Consider the following 19,642-nt stretch of genomic DNA (forward strand, 5'->3'; position numbering starts at 1 on the left):
ACATGTTTTAAAATGTCTTCTAATGTGAAAGAAAAAATTGTTTCTTTAAATATGTTTATGGCAAAACTGCTATTGTACATTGCTGTATTGCCAGAAAGTTAACATGGCTTAGTAAGCACATTTGGAGCACTGTTTGTGGCTTTTCTTCCTCTCGGTAAAAAAAAAAAATACATTTGAAGGTTTCTTTCTTTCACATGAACTACTACATTTTTGGCAATTCATCCTAAAAGTCCAGAACATTCAAGAGTGTCACAAACCAAAGTCAAAGAGCCTAATGCTCATGCTGTAAATGTTTTTAGTTCTTATTTAGGAAGCTTGTGGACTGTTGTGAAGGAACATTGCTTTCAACTTTAAATGAGCATTCATTTTAGTTGGGGGGGGGGGGGGTCAGCGAATATCTTGTCTGATAAATTGACTGGGGCATTTTGGAAAATGCTTTCATTGTCCCCTTTATTAAATATCTTAATATACTTGAAATTTTCTATCATATCCTTTATCTCGCTCTCTAAGCTATACATATTAAAGTCATGGAGTCTATTCTTTCAGGTTTTATATTTTTTTAGACAGTTTCATTTTTGTAGCACTCCTTTGAACAGTATTTCTTTCCAATGGCATGGAGAGTCCACAAACCCATTTCATTTCTGTTGGGAAATTCACCACCTGGCCACCAGGAGGAGGCAAAGAATACCAGAGCTTAAAGGGACACTGAACCCATTTTTTTTCTTTTGTGATTCAGATAGAGCATGAAATTTTAAGCAACTTTCTAATGTACTCCTATTTTCAATTTTTTTTTTCATTCTCTTGGTATCTTTATTTGAAATACTAGAATGTAAGTTTAGATGCCAGCCCATTTTGGTGAACAACCTGGGTTGTTCTTGCTGATTGGTGGATAAATTCATCCACCAATAAAAAAAAAGTGCTGTCCAGGGTTGAACCAAAAAAACCTTAGCTGCATTCTCTTTCAAATTAAGATAGCAAGAGAATGAAGAAAAATTGATAATAGTAGTAAATTAGAAAGTTGCTTAAAATTGCATGCTCTATCTGAATCACAAAAGAAAAAAATTGGGTTCAGTGTCCCTTTAACTGTCTTTCCATTACCCATACTCCCCCAGTCATTCGTTGCCTCTGTAACTAGGAGGAAGTGAAGATGGTGCTCTGAAGAAAAATGTAGTCCTTTAATGGGTAGTTTCCCTTTCAAGATGGGACTGGGGTTAATGCTGTGTCAATGTAAACCTCCTAGAGTATTGTTAGCTGCTAGATGTCACAGGGAACTTCTGTCCTCACTCTAGCAATCTTTGCTAACACCCCCAACTGGCAACCAGTGTTAAAGGGACAGTCTAGTCAAAATTAAACTTTTATGATTCAGATAGGGCATGTGATTTTAAACAACTTTCCAATTTACTAATATTATCTAATTTGCTCAATTCTTTAGATATCCTTTGTTGAAGAAATAGCAATGCACATGTGTGAGCCAATCACACAAGGCCTCTATGTGCAGCAACCAATAAGCAGCTACTGAGCATATCTAGATATGCTTTTCAGCTAGTGATATCAAGAGAATGAAGCAAAATAGATAAAAGAAGTAAATTAGAAAGTTGTTTAAAATGTCATGCTTTTACACTGCTTTCCTTTCTAACTTGGGTCCATGTCAGACGTCTGGATGAAGCTATCAAACTTTGTATATAGTTTTGGAGATATGTTCTCTTCTTGAATATTATAGAGACCATAACTATGTAAAGTGCAATACGAATTTTTGCTTACCTTTTATATTTCAATTATCTACAAAGGATGCCTTAAACCAATACAAATTATTTTCATAGGAAAAATTAAGTAAAGAAGATGATTAAACAAAGCCTGCAGAGAAGGATATGCTTTTTCGTATCTCATACTCCTAGCATGGCAGTATCCCTGGTTACATTAGCAAGATTTTTGGCTTTGTCCTTGATTTTGAAAAATATGGGTTTCTGACGTGATTTTCACCTTTTTGCAGATTTATGGCCCTGTTAAAGCTAGTTGCCAGATCTAGCCATAATCTTCACTTTGCTTTACTGCGACTTGACAATTATGGCGTATTTATTAATTCAGTGAAAGATAACATCATCTTGTATTTCTCCTGTTAAGTGTGGTCAGTCCACGGGTCATCATTACTTCTGGGATATTATCTGCTCCCCTACAGGAAGTGCAAGAGGATTCACCCAGCAGAGTTGCTATATAGCTCCTCCCCTCTACGTCACCTCCAGTCATTCTCTTGCACCCAGCAACTAGATAGGTCGTGTGAGAGGACTATGGTGATTATACTTAGTTTTATATCTTCAATCAAAAGTTTGTTATTTTAAAATAACACCGGAGTGTGTTATTACCTCTCTGGCAGAGTTTGAGGAAGAATCTACCAGAGTTTTGCTATGATTTTAGCCGGAGTAGTTAAGATCATATTGCTGTTCTCGGCCATCTGAGGAGTGAGGTAAACTTCAGATCAGGGGACAGCGGGCAGATGAATCTGCATAGAGGTATGTAGCAGTTTTTATTTTCTGACAATGGAATTGATGAGAAAATCCTGCCATACCGATATAATGTCATGTATGTATACTTTACACTTCAGTATTCTGGGAGAATGGTGCTTCACTAGAATTACACTGTAAGAAAGACATAAAGCTGTTTAATAACTAGAGATTATGTTTAACGTTTTTGCTGGAATGTAAAATCGTTTTCATTTACTGAGGTACTGAGTGAATAAATGTTTGGGCTATTTTTCCACTTGGCAGTTGCTTAAATCTGTTTTTTCTGTCAGTTTCTGTTCTCCCTCACTGCTGTGTGTGGGGGAGGGGCGCTTTTACTATGCATCAAATATTTCAGTCAGCATTCCCTGCATGATCCGGTTCATCTCTACAGAGCTCAGGGGTCTTCAAACTTATTTTGAGGGAGGTAATTTCTCTCAGCAGAGCTGTGAGAATTATAGTTTAACTGAGATAAAAAACGTTTATTCTGTAATTTGTTTCCTGCTTTCAGAAATTGTTATCTTTGCTAATGGGATTAAACCTTTGCTAAAGTTGTGTTGTTTAATTGCTGAGGGGAACAATCCTTTGCTAAAACTGTATATTCTGACAAAGATTGATGCTATAACTTAATTATTTTTACTGTTATAATTTTTTTCTGTGCTTCTTAAAGGCACAGTTCGTTTTCATATTATTTGTAAATTACTTTGAAAAGTATTTTCAAGTTGCTGTTTATTTGCTAGTGTGTTAAACATGTCTGATTCAGAGGAATATCTCTGTGCTATATGTGTTAATGCCAAAGTGGAGCCCAATAGAAATTTATGTACTAAATGTATTGATGCTACTTTAAAAAACAGTCAATCTGTACAAATTGAACATATTTCACCAAACAACGAGGGGAGAGTTATGCCGACTAACTCGCCTCACGTGTCAGTACCTGCATCTCCCGCTCAGGAGGTGCGTGATATTGTAGCGCCGAGTACATCTGGGCGGCCATTACAAATCACATTACAAGATATGGCTACTGTTATGACTGAAGTTTTGGCTAAACTACCAGAACTAAGAGGTAAACGTGATCACTCTGGGGTGAGAACAGAGTGGGCGGATAATGCAAGGGCCATGTCTGATACTGCGTCACAGTTTGCAGAACGTGAAGACGGAGAGCTTCATTCTGTGGGTGACGGTTCTGATCCAAATAAACTGGACTCAGACATTTCAAATTTTAAATTTAAGCTTGAGAACCTCCGTGTGTTACTAGGGGAGGTATTAGCGGCTCTGAATGATTGTAACACAGTTGCAATCCCAGAGAAAATGTGTAGGTTGGATAAATATTTTGCGGTACCGACGAGTACTGACGTTTTTCCTATACCTAAGAGACTTACTGACATTGTTACTAAGGAGTGGGATAGACCCGGTGTGCCTTTCTCACCCCCTCCTATATTCAGAAAGATGTTTCCAATAGACGCCGCCACACGGGACTTATGGCAAATGGTCCCTAAGGTGGAGGGAGCAGTTTCTACTTTAGCTAAGCGTACCACTATCCCAGTGGAGGATAGCTGTGCTTTTTCAGATCCAATGGATAAAAAATTAGAGGGTTACCTTAAGAAAATGTTTGTTCAACAAGGGTTTATATTGCAACCTCTTGCATGTATTGCGCCTGTCACGGCTGCAGCAGCATTTTGGTTTGAGTCTCTGGAAGAGACACTTCAATCATCCACACTAGATGACATCACACACAAACTTAAATTCCTTAAGTTAGCTAATTCATTTATTTCAGATGCCGTAGTACATTTAACTAAACTTGCGGCTAAAAATTCAGGATTCGCCATTCAGGCACGCAGAGCTCTGTGGCTGAAATCCTGGTCAGCTGATGTTACGTCTAAATCTAAATTGCTTAATATTCCTTTCAAAGGGCAGACCTTATTCGGGCCCGGCTTGAAAGAGATTATTGCTGACATTACAGGAGGTAAAGGTCATGCCCTGCCTCAGGACAAGGCCAAAGCCAAGGCTAGACAGTCCAATTTTCGTTCCTTTCGTAATTTCAAAGCAGGAGCAGCATCAACTTCCTCTGCACCAAAACAGGAAGGAGCTGTTGCTCGCTACAGACAAGGCTGGAAACCTAACCAGTCCTGGAACAGGGGCAAACAGGCCAGAAAACCTGCTGCTGCCCCTAAGACAGCATGAATTGAGGGCCCCCGATCCGGGACCGGATCTAGTAGGGGGCAGACTTTCCCTCTTCGCCCAGGCTTGGGCAAGAGATGTTCAGGATCCCTGGGCGTTAGAGATCATATCTCAGGGATACCTTCTGGACTTCAAATCCTCTCCCCCAAGAGGGAGATTTCATCTGTCAAGGTTGTCAACAAACCTAACAAAGAAGGAAGCGTTTCTACGCTGCGTACAAGATCTTTGATTAATGGGAGTGATCCATCCAGTTCCGCGGTTGGAACAAGGACAAGGGTTTTACTCAAATCTGTTTGTAGTTCCCAAAAAAGAGGGAACCTTCAGGCCAATCTTGGATTTAAAGATCCTAAACAAATTCCTAAGAGTTCCATCGTTCAAGATGGAAACTATTCGAACAATTTTGCCCATGATCCAAGAGGGTCAGTACATGACCACAGTGGATTTAAAGGATGCTTACCTTCACATACCGATTCACAAAAGCCATTACCGGTATCTAAGGTTTGCCTTTTTAGACAGGCATTACCAGTTTGTAGCTCTTCCATTCGGACTGGCTACGGCTCCAAGAATCTTCACAAAGGTTCTGGGCACTCTTCTGGCGGTACTAAGACCGCGAGGAATTTCAGTAGCTCCGTACTTAGACGACATACTGATACAAGCTTCAAGCCTTCAAACTGCCAAATCTCATACAGAGATAGTACTGGCATTTCTAAGGTCGCATGGATGGAAAGTGAACGAAGAGAAAAGTTCTCTCTTTCCACTCACAAGAGTTCCCTTCCTGGGGACTCTGATAGATTCTGTAGAAATGAAGATTTACCTGACAGAGGACAGGTTAACAAAACTTCAAAGTGCATGCCGTGTCCTTCATTCTATTCAACACCCGTCAGTAGCTCAATGCATGGAGGTAATCGGACTAATGGTAGCAGCAATGGACATAGTTCCTTTTGCACGCCTACATCTCAGACCACTGCAACTGTGCATGCTAAGTCAGTGGAATGGGGATTACTCAGATTTGTCCCCCACTCTAAATCTGAATCAAGAGACCAGAAATTCTCTTCTATGGTGGCTTTATCGGCCACATCTGGCCAGGGGAATGCCATTCAGCAGGCCAGACTGGTCAATTGTAACAACAGACGCCAGCCTACTAGGTTGGGGCGCTGTCTGGAATTCTCTGAAGGCTCAGGGACTATGGAATCAGGAGGAGAGTCTTCTTCCAATAAACATTCTGGAATTGAGAGCAGTCCTCAATGCTCTTCTGGCTTGACCCCAGTTAACAACTCGGGGGTTCATCAGGTTCCAGTCGGACAACATCACGACTGTAGCTTATATCAACCATCAGGGAGGGACAAGAAGCTCCCTAGCAATGATGGAAGTATCGAAGATAATTCGCTGGGCAGAGTCTCACTCTTGCCACCTGTCTGCAATCCACATCCCGGGAGTGGAGAACTGGGAGGAGGATTTCTTAAGTCGTCAGACTTTTCATCCGGGGGAGTGGGAACTTCATCCAGAGGTCTTTGCCCAAATACTTCGACGTTGGGGCAAACCAGAGATAGATCTCATGGCGTCTCGACAGAACGCCAAGCTTCCGCGCTACGGGTCCAGATCCAGGGATCCGGGAGCGGTCCTGATAGATGCCTTGACAGCACCATGGACCTTCAGGATGGCTTATGTGTTTCCACCTTTCCCGATGCTTCCTCGATTGATTGCCAGAATCAAACAGGAGAAAGCATCAGTGATTCTAATAGCGCCTGCATGGCCACGCAGGACTTGGTATACAGATCTGGTGGACATGTCATTCTGTCCACCTTGGTCGTTACCTCTGAAACAGGACCTTCTGATTCAGGGTCCTTTCAAACATCAAAATCTAACTTCTCTGAAGCTGACTGCTTGGAAATTGAACGCTTGATCTTATCAAAGCGTGGTTTTTCTGAGTCAGTTATTGATACCTTAATACAGGCTAGGAAGCCTGTTACCAGAAAGATTTACCATAAAATATGGCGTAAATACCTATATTGGTGCGAATCCAAAGGTTACTCTTGGAGTAAGGTTAGGATTCCTAGGATATTGTCTTTTCTACAAGAAGGTTTAGAAAAGGGGTTATCCGCTAGTTCCTTAAAGGGACAGATCTCAGCTCTGTCCATTCTGTTACACAAGCGTCTGTCAGAAGTTCCAGACGTTCAGGCTTTTTGTCAGGCTTTGGCCAGGATTAAACCTGTGTTTAAAGCTGTGGCTCCACCATGGAGTTTAAACCTTGTTCTTAACGTTTTACAGGGTGTTCCGTTTGAACCCCTTCATTCCATTGTTATAAAGTTGTTATCTTGGAAAGTTCTATTTTTAATGGCTATTTCCTCGGCTCGAAGAGTCTCTGAGTTATCAGCCTTACATTGTGATTCTCCTTATTTGATTTTTCACTCGGATAAGGTAGTTCTGCGTACTAAACCTGGGTTCTTACCTAAGGTAGTCACTAACAGGAATATCAATCAGGAGATTGTTGTTCCATCCTTGTGCCCAAATCCTTCTTCGAGGAAGGAACGTCTTTTGCACAATCTGGATGTAGTTCGTGCCCTTAAATTTTATTTACAGGCAACTAAAGATTTTCGACAAACGTCTTCCCTGTTTGTCGTTTACTCTGGTCAGAGGAGAGGTCAAAAAGCTTCTGCTACCTCTCTCTCTTTTTGGCTTCGTAGCATAATTCGTTTAGCTTATGAGACTGCTGGACAGCAGCCTCCTGAAAGAATTACAGCTCATTCTACTAGAGCTGTGGCTTCCACTTGGGCCTTTAAGAATGAGGCCTCTGTTGAACAGATTTGCAAGGCTGCAACTTGGTCTTCGCTTCATACTTTTTCCAAATTTTACAAATTTGACACTTTTGCTTCTTCGGAGGCTGTTTTTGGGAGAAAGGTTCTTCAGGCAGTGGTTCCCTCCGTATAAAGAGCCTGCCTGTCCCTCCCGTCATCCGTGTACTTTTGCTTTGGTATTGGTATCCCAGAAGTAATGATGACCCGTGGACTGACCACACTTAACAGGAGAAAACAAAATTTATGCTTACCTGATAAATTCATTTCTCCTGTAGTGTGGTCAGTCCACGGCCCGCCCTGTTTTTTATGGCAGGTAAAAAAAAATTTGAATTATACTCCAGTCACCACTACACCCTTGGCTTCTCCTTTCTCGTTGGTCCTTGGTCGAATGACTGGAGGTGACGTAGAGGGGAGGAGCTATATAGCAACTCTGCTGGGTGAATCCTCTTGCACTTCCTGTAGGGGAGCAGATAATATCCCAGAAGTAATGATGACCCGTGGACTGACCACACTACAGGAGAAATGAATTTATCAGGTAAGCATAAATTTTGTTTTTTCTAGACTATGGAAATTATTTGTTCCTTTTTCATTTACCGTTTGATGCAACATTGCCTTTTGCGTCAATACATAAGTTATATTTTAATTTTTTTTTTTTAAGTGATCATTGTAAAATCCTTAAAGGGACACTCAATCAAAATTAAACTTTCATTATTCAGATAGAGCATGCCATTTTAAACAACTTTCCAATTTACTTCCATTAATTAAATGTGCACAGTCTTTTTATATTTAAACTTTTTGAGTCACCAGCTCCTACTGAGCATGTGCAAGAATAAGTGTGTATGCATTTGTGAATGGCTGATGGCTGTCACATGGTAAGGGTATGCATTTGTGATTGGCTGATGGCTGTCACATGGTACAGGGGGAGTGGAAAGACAACTTTTAAAATTGTCAGAAAAAAAATCTACTACTCATTTGAAGGTTTGCATTGTCTTGTTATCTTGCATTTGTTGATTATGCAAAACTACTGTGTTGACTGGTCCTTTAAACCTTCAGAGGTTGTATCAAAAAAACAGTGGTGTGAAGTGCATAGGAGGAGTTCAGAATGCTTCACATGAGTCTTGAATTGATGACAGGCTGATACTTGTAGAAAGTAGTAGAAAGCTTTCTTGATGGGAGTTATTACTGATGGTACAAAGCTTTGTTATAGTTATACATCTCAGAGTGTGAGAAGCCAGCATTTTTAACAGATTTCCATCTCTAACTGTCCTCTACTCAAATGATTAATTAAAAGTTTTATTGGGTATTATTGGGTGTAAAAATTATTTCCTTTTATTTGCTATATTATTTTTGTTTTTAGTTTGAATTTTAAGATGTAAAAGTGCCTATTTAACGTACACAACCTTATACATTTTAAATATACTTACCTCCTGTAATATTGTTGCATCTGACAGAACCAAACACACATCTTATGTTTTACACCGCCATCCAAATTGGCACCCTGTTTATTACAGCCTACAGCCAGTATTGAGATAATTCACGGCATTGCACATTTGAAAAGCAATGGAAAGCATTTAAATATGTAAACTTTATAATTTACATTAGGAATTTAACTACTTGTTAAGAGTCACTACAGCAGATTGTTTGGCAAAATGCTTGCCAAATATTTGACACCAGTTCTCTCCCCTCTTCCCCACAGTTCCAAATGTGCATTGTTCCTTGCTGCCAAGGGATTAAAGTGACATGAAACTCAAAATGTTTTTCATGATTCAGATAGAGCATATCATTTTAAACATTTAAATTTACTTCTATTTAATTTGCTTTGTTCTATTGGCATCCTATGTTGAAGAGAACATCTAGGTAGTCTCAGGAGCAGCAAAGCATCACTGGAACTAGCTGCTGATTGGTGGCTGCACATGTATGCCTCTTGTCATTAACTCACCTGTGTTCAGCTAGCTCTCAGTACTGTGTTGCTCCTTTAACAAAGGATACCAAGAGAACAAAGCAAATTTGATAGAAGAAAATTGGAAAGTTGCTTAATTGTAAGCTCTGTCTGAATTATTTGGGTTTTATATCCCTTTTAATAACCATTCATTATATGTTTATGGTTCTTATATTTGTTTTAAGCTTCTCCTATATGTTAAATTCTAAGTACTTGCTTTATATCATTGTGTTGCACTCTGGGGGTTAAAGAGACATGAAACACTTTGAGATTGCAATATAAAATGTTTTTAATTTTGCAACATAAAAAACAAAAAAATGCAGTATATTGCCATTATTTTGTCTTGTTTTCTTTGAAAATTGGAAATTTAAACTTTATAATCCACCCTGCAACATTCTACATAGTAGTTGTTTGATCACAGCAGTATATTATAACTCTCCTTAAAGTGAAAGTAAATCCTAGCTTCTTAGCCAATAGCTGTTGGCTCTTATGGGAGCCGGATTTACCGCACGGCTATTGGCTAAGAGGTGAAAACGTCACCTCTTAGCCAAAACTTTTTTTAGCCATGTGCTGCTGTAGGAGCTAAGAGCGGCGATCGGTTGAATCAAATAAAGGAGCTTTCTACATGAAGTATCTTATACTTCATGAATGAAAGACCCCTTTATTTGTTTCAATAGTAAATCCTAGCGTTTGTGATCTGAAATGTCATTAGCAGAAAATGCAGCATGTCTGCAGAAAGAATGGGACACATGCAGGAACTGTTAGCTCTTTTGCTTTGCAGCGCTGCTCTGCATCAGACTGTTCTTTTCAAACTTAGCTGCGCTCTGTCTGCACTGTGTAAGTTTTCCTGTTTATATTCACCTAAAGACCCAGCGTTTCTCTTTCCTCGTTTCATAAGTTTTCCTTAACACAGTACATCCAGAGCAAAGTGCTGTTTGAAGAGAACAGTGAAATATGGAGCAGCGCTTCAAAGCAGCAGTACGTTTATTGTTGACTGGCTCTTAGGGATTTTTTTTTTTTTTTCAATCCCGTCCCCTACCTTTCCCAGTTTGCACAGCTGTGACTTCTGATTGTAAGATGTTCTTGTGAGCAATGCACCTTTTTATTACAACATTTCTACCTTTTAATTACGTGTTGTTAGACCAAAAGAAAAGGAAATAAAATGATTCAAGACATTTTAATAACTTAGCAAAATGTATTTCTTTCATGTAATTGACAAGAGTCCATAAGCTAGTGACGTATGGGATATACAATCCTACCAGGAGGGGCAAAGTTTCCCAAACCTCAAAATGCCTATAAATACACCCCTCACCACACCCACAATTCAGTTTTACAAACTTTGCCTCCTATGGAGGTGGTGAAGTGTTTGTGCTTGATTTTCTTCTATGATATGCGCTTCTCTGCATTTTGAAGCCCGATTCCTCTCAGAGTACAGTGTTTGTCAGAGGGATGTGAAGGGAGTGTCACCTATTGATTCTATGGTTTTCCTCATGGGAAATCTTTTCAAAAGTTCTGTTATAGGTCGTAGAGATTCATCTCCCACCTCCCTTTTCAGATTGATTATATACTAACATATTCTATTACCTCTACTGATACTGTTTCAGTACTGGTTTGGCTATTCTATATGTGGATGGGTGTCTTTCGGTAAGTATGTTTTCATTAATTAAAGGGACACTGAACCCAAAAAAAATTCTATCGTGATTCAGATGCAATTTTAAGCAACTTTCTAATTTACTCCTATTATCAAATTATTTTCATTCTCTTGGTATCTTTATTTGAAATGCAAGAATGTAAGTTTAGATTCCGGCCCATTTTTGGTGAACACACTGTGCTGTTCTTGCTGATTGGTGGGTAAATTCACCTACCAATAAACAAGTGCTTTCCATGGTTGTGAATAAAAAAAAATAGCTTAGATGCCGTCTTTTTTAAATAAAGAAAGCAAGAGAACGAAGAATTGATAATAGGAGTAAATTAAAAAGTTGTTTAAAATTGCATGCTCTATCTGAATCACAAAAGAAAAAATGTGGGTTCAGTGTCCCTTTTAACCCTTTGACTGCTAAGCACTTTCCTACCTGGGTGCTAAGATTTTTTTTTCTTTGAACAAATTTTTTTAACTTTTTTTAATTATTATTTTCAGACCCCCAAAGGTTAGGCTATTACCTTTCCAATGGTGGGTCTTGGGGGTCTGTAGCTGCTTAGATGCCTGAGATACAGGCTTCTAAGCAGCATGCCCCCTGCTCCTATACTTAACATCGTTAAGTATAAATAAAGTTGCACGGTGACATCATCACGTTATTGCGCATGACGTTGCCACGCAAAACGGGAAGCCCCGGGTGGGAGCCCCCAGATCTCCCTGAAGGTGAGAGTGCTAGTTAAGACACTCTCAGCTATGGTTTGGCACTTTATGTATTAATATAAAGTTTTAAATATATGTATTGTACTTATATTTGCCATGAGTCAGGTTTATGTATATTTCCTTTTCCAGACTATCCGTTTCAAAATTGGGAAACATATTTAGGAAGTTATTTCTTCTTACCTGGGGTATAGTCTTTTCTTCAAAATGACTGCTTTTTAATTAATTTTCGAAGGAAAAATTAGGCTCGCCGGGTCGCAAAATGCTGATATTTATTGCGTTATTCTTGGTGCGAGAGTTTTTCGGCGCAAAGGTACAGGTGACGCAAATTCGTCATTTCCGGCGTCTTAATTGTCGCCAGATTTCCTTACACAAGGTTGTGTCTACCATGACGCGAGTTTCGTCATTTCCGGATGTTGTTAGCACCAAAAAATTTAATTTTGCGCTGTGCGTCATACTTGGCACCAAATAATTTAATTATTTAAACCTCACTTCCTATATGCCTCTTGACTTTTTTTATGCTCAGAGGGCTATGCTGTTTGCATTTTTTCCCATTCCTGAAACTGCCATATAAGGAAATTAATAATTTTGCTTTATATGTTTTTTTTCTCTTACATTTGCAAGATGTCTCAATCTGATCCTGTAAGTTAGCAGAGATTTTATCTCCAGCTGTAGTATGTAACAGTTGTCATGATAAGCTTTTACATGCAGAGAATGTATCCATCAGTACTAGTACAATGCCTGTTGTTCCTTCAACATCTAATGTACATGATATCCCTGTGAATATAAAAGATTTTATTGCTGATGCGATTCAGAAGGTTTTGTCTGCTATTCCGCCTTCTAATAAACGTTAAACTTCTCATAAAGTTGATGAAATTTTAGATGACCAACAACATACTGAATTATCCTCCTCTGATGAGGATCTATCTGGTTCAGAAGATCCTACCTCAGATATTGACACTGACAAATCTACTTATCTCTTTAAGATGGGGTATATTTGTTCCTTGTTAAAAGAGGTGTTGATTACTTAGGATATTGAGGAAACTAGTTTTTCCAGTTCCTGAGGCTATTTCGGATATGATTTCAAAGGAATGGAATAGGCCTGCTACTTATTTTATTCCTTCTCCTAGGTTTAAAAAGTTGTATACTTTGCCAGCAGTTAGATTGGAGTTTTGGGAAAAAAATCCCCAAAGTTGATGGGGCTATTTCTACTCTTGCCAAACGTACTACTATTCCTAGGGAAGATGGTACTTATTTTAAGGACCCTTTAGATAGGAAACTTGAATCTTATCTCAGGAAAGTTTATTTATTTTCTGGCTACATTCTTAGGCCTGCTATATCTATGGCTGATGTTGCAGCTGCATCAACTTTTTGCTTGGAAAGCTTAGCGCAACATGAAACAGATCCTGATTTGTCTAGCATTGTTCGCTTGCTTCAACATGCTAATCATTTTATCTGTAATGCTATTTTTTATATCTTCGATATTAATGTTAAATCTATGTCTTTAGCTATTTTAGCTAGAAGAGCTTTGTGGCTCAAATATTGGAATACTGGCATGGTATCTAAGTCTAGATTACTAGCTCTTTCTTTCCAAGTTAACAATTTATTTGGTTCTCAGTTGGAATCAATTATTTCAACTGTCACTGGGGGAAGGGAGTTATATTTACCTCAGGATAGAAGATCTAAGGATAAATCTAAAGCATCTAATTGTTTTCGTTCTTTTCGTCCGAATAAGGAACAGAAAGCCAATCCTTCCCCCAATTGGAAACCTTCAAGTTGGAATAAATCCAAGCCTTTTAAGAAACCAAAGCCAGCCCCCAAGTCCGCATGAATGTGCGGCCCTCATTCCAGCTCAGCTGGTGGGTGATGGGGGGCAGATTAAAATTTTTCCAAAACATTTAGGCAGATTCTGTCATATCAGAGTTTGTTAGCAGTAGTTGTTAGAGTGGAATCATTGACAAGAGACCACACCAGAGGAAACTGCAGATTGATTTAAATATCAGTAGCAGTATGTCTGAGAATGCAGGCAAGACTGCTAGCAATAGCTGGTTAATTAAGGGTTAACATTGCTGGCTAACAGCTGATACTAATGTTGTAGGCAGATGTAAAAACATTATCTGAACAGAGGGGCAGCCAGGAGATTAATGGAAATAAACAATCTCTGCTTTAGATTAGTAGTTCATAAATAGCAGTAAGAGACAAAGTTAGTTTGTTAATTGCAGTCCATTTAAACAACAGGTTATAACAAGTTGATGATTAGTGTGTGCTGTTATCAAAAAGGAGAACTAGCAAGATTTGTTGTATTACAGATTATAGCAAGCACATACTTTGTGAGAGCGAATGAGCAGCAGGCATAAGTATAGATTGTAAGGGAAACAACTTATCTTAGGGAAGGAATGCAGTCCTGTACAGGAGATCCATAGGGCAGTGATTGCCAACAGTAATTCAGTAGAATAAGGGTTAAAGGCTTTTCCAGCCAGCAGGAGTGGAACAGTTCAGCTTCACTGTGGAGTGTCCTGCTGTTATAGAGAAACTGAAAGTGAATCCAGAAGCAGTAGGGAAAGACTGCAGCTCCTGTAGGTGATAGCAGCTGATACAGACTGTGGAACAGCAGTCTGTAGTTGATTGGCTTCAGTAAGTTGCTCTGGAAGGAAACTCTCTGCAATTGAAGATACCTAAGCAGAGTGTTAGGGGAAGTGCTGGCTTAAATAGGCTGAAGGAGGAGGGTCATACTTAAAGGGGCAGTAAGTTAGAGCATTACAGATTCTGTCCAAAATCAATGGATTCGGAGTATTGTCTCTTAAGGGTATCGAATAGGTTTCAGAGTAAGACCTCCTGTGAGAAGATTTTTTTCTCTCTCACACGTCCAACAAATCCAGTGAAGGCTCAGGCTTTTCTGAAGTGTGTTTCAGATCTAGAGCTTTCAGGGGTAATCATACCAGTTCTGTTTCAGAAACAGGGTCTGGGGTTTTATTCAAATCTATTCATTGTCCCAAAAAAAGAAAATTCATTCAGGCCAGTTCTGGATCTGAAAACTTTGAATCGTTTTGTAAGAGTGCCAACTTTCAAGATAGTGACTATAAGGACTATTCTGCCTTTTGTTCAGCAAGGTCATTATATGTCCACGATAGACTTACAGGATGCATATCTTCATATTCCGAATCATCCAGACCACTATCGGTTTCTGATATTCTCTTTTCTAGACAAGCATTACCAATTTGTCGATCTTTTATTTGGCCTAGCGACAGCTCCAAGAATTTTTTTAAAGGTTCTCGGTGCCCTACTCTCTGTCTTTACATTCTGCAGAATCTCACACGAATCAACTAGTGTTTCTTCAAAGACATGGTTGGAGGATCAATTTACCAAAAAGTTCCTTGATTCATCAGACAAGGATCAACTTTTTAGGTTTCCAGATAGATTCAGTGTCCATGACTCTGTCTCTAACAGACAAGAAACAAATAAAATTGGTTTCAGCTTGTCGAAACCTTCAGTCTCATTCATTCCCTTCAGTGGCTATGTGCATGGAAGTTTTAGGTCTCATGACTGCAGCATCGGACGTGATCCCCTTTGCTCGTTTTCATATGAGACCTTTTCAGCTTTGTATGCTGAATCAATGGTGCAGGGATTATACAAGGATATCACAATTAATATCCTTAAATCCCAATGTTCGACTCTCTCTGACTTGGTGGTTGGATCACCATCGTATAGTTCAAGGGGCCTCTTTGTTCGTCCAACCTTGACTGTATTAACAGATGCAAGTCTTTCAGGTTGGGGATCTCTGACAGCACAAGGGGTTTGGAAACCTCAAGAGGCGAGATTACCAATCAATATTTTAGAAGTCCGTGCTATTTTTAGGGCTCTTCAGGTTTGGCCTCTGTTGAAGAGAGAACCATTCATTTGTTTTCAGACAGACAATATCACAACTGTGGCATATGTCAATCATCGGGGTTGGACTCGCATTCCCCTAGCTATGAAAGAAGTATCTTGGATACTTTCTCTTGCGAAATCCAGCTCTTGTCTAATTTCTGCAGTACATAACCCAGGTGTAGACAATTGGGAAGCAGATTATCTCAGCCGTCAGACTTTACATCCGGGGGAGTGGTCTCTCCATCCAGATGTGTTTTTTCAGATTGTTCAGATGTGGGGTCTTCCAGAAATAGATCTGATGGCTTCCCATCTAAACAAGAAACTTCCCAGGTGCTTGTCCAGGTCCAGGGATCCTCAGGTGGAGTCGGTGGATGCGTTAGCAGTTCCTTGGTTTTACCAACCTGCTTATATCTTCCCGCCTCTAGTTCTTCCAAGATAATCATGGAACAATTGTGTGTGTTTCTGGTAGCACCAGCATCACCTCACAGGTTTTGGTATGCTGATCTTTTCCGGATGTCCAGTTGCCAACCTTGGCCACTTCCTTTAAGACCAGACCTTCTGGCTCAAGGACCGTTTTTCCAGCAGGATCTCAAATCGTTAAATTTGAAGGTATGGAAATTGAACGCTTAGTCATAGAGGTTTCTCTGACTGTGATTGATACTATGTTACAGGCTCGTAAATCTGTTTCTAGTAAGATTTATTATCGAGTTTGGAAGACTTATTTCAATGTGTTCTTCTCATAAATTCTCCTGCATTCTTTTAAAATTCCTAGAATTTTACAGTTTCTTCAGGATGGTTTGGATAAAGGTTTGTCTGCAAGTTCCTTGAAGGGACAAATCTCTGCTTTTTCTGTTTTATTTCACAGAAAGATTGCTAAGCTTCCTGATATTCACTGTTTTGTGCAGGCTTTGGTCCATATCAAGCCTATTAATCAATCTCTCCTCCTTGGAGTCTTAATTTGGTTTTGAAGGCTTTACAGGCTCCTCCTTTTGAGCCTATGCATTCTTCGGATATTAAACTACTTTCTTGGAACGTGTTGTTCCTTTTGGCTATCTCTTCTGCTAGAAGAGTTTCCGAATTATCTGCTCTTTCTTGTGAGTCTCCTTTTCTGATTTTCCATCAGGATAAGGCAGTTTTGCGGACTTTATTTAAATTTGTACCTAAAGTTGTGAATTCTAACAACATTAATAGGGAAATTGTTGTTCCCTCTTTGTGTCCTAATCCTAAGAATTCTTTGGAGAGATCCTTACATTCTCTGGATGTTGTAAGAGCTTTGAAATATTATGTTGAAGCTACTAAGATTTCAGGAAGACTTCTAGTCTATTTGTTGTCTTTTCTGGTCCTAGGAAAGGTCAGAAAGCTTCTGCCATTTCCTTGGCATCCTGGTTAAAGCTTTTGATTCATCAGGCTTATTTGGAGTCGGGTCAGGCCCTGCCTCAGAGAATCACAGCTCATTCTACTAGATCAGTTTCCACTTTGTGGGCTTTTAAGAATGAAGCTTCAGTTGATCAGATTTGCAAAGCGCCAATTTGGTCTTCTTTGCATACATTTACTAAATTCTACCGTTTTGATGTATTTGCCTCTTCGGAAGCAGTTTTTGGTAGAAAAGTTCTTCAGGCAGCTGTTTCAGTTTGATTCCTCTGCTTATGTTTTAAGTTTTTTCTTTTCAATTATGAGAAACATATTTTTTTGGATGTGGATTTAATTTTGTCAGCAGAAAATGGCTGTTTTTATTTTTATCCCTCCCTCTCTAATGACTCTTCAGTGGAGTACCACATATTGGGTATTACTATCCCATATGTCACTAGCTCATGGACTCTTGCCAATTACATGAAAGGAAACATAATTTATGTAAGAACTTAAGTGATAAATTCATTTCTTTCATATTGGCAAGAGTCCATGAGACCCACCCTTTTTATGGTGGTTATGTTTTTTTGTATAAATCACAATTATATTTCCAGTTCAATTTTTTTTTTTTTTTTTTTTAATGCTTTTTACTCCTTTTTCTATCACCCCACTACTTGGCTGTTCGTGAAACTGAATTGTGGGTGTGGTGAGGGGTGCATTTATAGGCATTTTGAGGTTTGGGAAACTTTGCCTCTCCTGGTAGGATTGTATATCCCATACGTCACTAGCTCATGGGCTCTTGCCAATATGAAAGAAATGAATTGATCAGGTAAGTTCTTACATAAATTATGTTTTTTGTCTGCAGCTAATTTGCAATGCAACTGCTGCACTATATTAAAAAACTTTTTAAAAATGGATTTACTCTCCAGTTAATAAACACATTACAATTGAACTTGTGTTTTATTTTATCTGCCTAATTTAAAATTGAATTTCAAAATGACCTGCAGTAAAATTGTCTCTCAAAAAATTTTTATCGCAGAAAGTGAAGAAAAGTTCTGCCTCTGGGATGCTACTTTGGCTCTCAGTAAGGTATCTGACCCCCTACAAGTTCCCTTTAGGTAAAATGCATTATGGCAGAGAGCTACCGTCCTGGAGATCCAATTTTTGTTTTTAATTAATCTGAGAATAAAAAATACTTTACTTTGCCTCCAGTGCACTTGGTATGAATAAGTAAATTAATCAAATTGCTATGTAAATGGGATAAAGACTTGGATCACAATTAATGACTGCAATGATATCTAGGTAAAATAAATTAAAAATAAAATCCTTTTGTAAATGTAACTTTTCTTATTAAGATGCCATATGTTCTAGAAATATGGTGACAACATTGTCTGTTTGTAAACTGTATTTTTACATAATGAAATCTGGTTGACTGATCACCAAGAACATGCCTTCTACAGCTATTTTTGATGTGCTTATGCATTTTTTTTTCTGGTTCCTTTTTACGCCTTTGCTCCCTCAGGCTTTGTATGTGGCACCATAAATAATTATTTCTGCATAATTGTACTCACAGACAAGAGAAGAAAGAAAAATGGAGGCTATTCTTCAAGCATTTGCAAGATTGGAAAAAAGAGAAAAAAGAAGGGAGCAGGCACTAGAAAGGATCAGTACACCTAAAAGTGATGTTAAATTGGAAAATAAGGACTTACAAAACCTCAGTGAATCTGAACTTCCTCAGGTATATATATGACAGACAGGGCTGTGAATCCTGATTCTCTTAGGTCACATGTTTTTTTATACAAGGATGGTGAAAATGGAAAACATAGAGCTGTTTGTTTTTTTTACAAGAAAAAACAAAATTTATGCTTACCTTTATAAATTCATTTCTTTCGAGGTGGTGAGAGTCCACAAGCCCATTACTTTTGGGATTCAACTCCTGGCCACTAGTAGGAGGCAAAGATTCCCAAAAACTCCAAAAGTACTCAATCCTTACCACCTCTCTGATTAGCCAGTCTTATGTATAGCCAAGTAAGGAGAAGTAGAAAAATAGGAACCCTTGTGTGGACCCAAGAAATGAATGAGTAAAGTAGAGGATTGCCTAAAATCCTTTGTAGCCTGAAGATAAAACTTAAGGATCTAACTACATCCAAATTATGTAGAAGCTATTTTTTAGAATTCTTAGTATTCAGACAAAGAGAAAGAACCACAATTTCTTTATTGCTTTTATCTAAAGAAGCTACCTTTGGCAAGAAATCAAATTTTGTTCTTAAAACAGCCTTATCTTGATGGAAAACTATATAAGGAGGTTCACAAGAAAGAGCAGACAATTCAGAGACTCTTCAGGCTGAATAGATCGCAAAGAGAAACTATACCTTCCAAGACAGAAGATGAATGTCTATCGAATGCATAGGTTCAAATGGCGAAACTTGCAAGACTCTTAAAACCAAAAATTAAGATTCCAAGGGGGAGCAATTGGCTTAACTGTTTTTAATCTGAGTAAAGCTTGAACAAAACTCTGAACATCAGGAATTTTTTTGATTTTCTTATGGTATGGAAGCGCTGAAATTTGACCCTTCAAAGAGCCAGCAGATGAGCCCTTATCTAAACAGTCTTGGAAAATTGCCAATTAAAGCTCTGTTTTTCACACCAAGAAAGAACTTTGCATACT

The 19,642-nt window shown here is 38.8% G+C and overlaps 1 protein-coding gene across 5 annotated transcripts in view; it reads left to right on the forward strand.

Annotated features, from left to right (window-relative positions):
* The window catches only part of KMT2E (lysine methyltransferase 2E (inactive)), a 464,054-nt gene that overhangs the window by 190,492 nt on the left and 253,920 nt on the right, over window positions 1–19,642 (forward strand). For 4 of the 5 annotated variants that reach the window (XM_053716547.1, XM_053716548.1, XM_053716550.1 and 1 more), the window contains one exon: window positions 18,548–18,712. The exons of the other annotated variant lie outside the window; for it this stretch is intronic. In XM_053716547.1, coding sequence (XP_053572522.1) covers window positions 18,548–18,712 — 165 coding nt within the window. The remainder of the gene's footprint in view (window positions 1–18,547; window positions 18,713–19,642) is intronic. 5 annotated transcript variants of the gene reach the window in all.

This window comes from Bombina bombina, chromosome 6 (assembly GCF_027579735.1).
Source record: "Bombina bombina isolate aBomBom1 chromosome 6, aBomBom1.pri, whole genome shotgun sequence".
Lineage (NCBI taxonomy): Eukaryota > Metazoa > Chordata > Amphibia > Anura > Bombinatoridae > Bombina > Bombina bombina.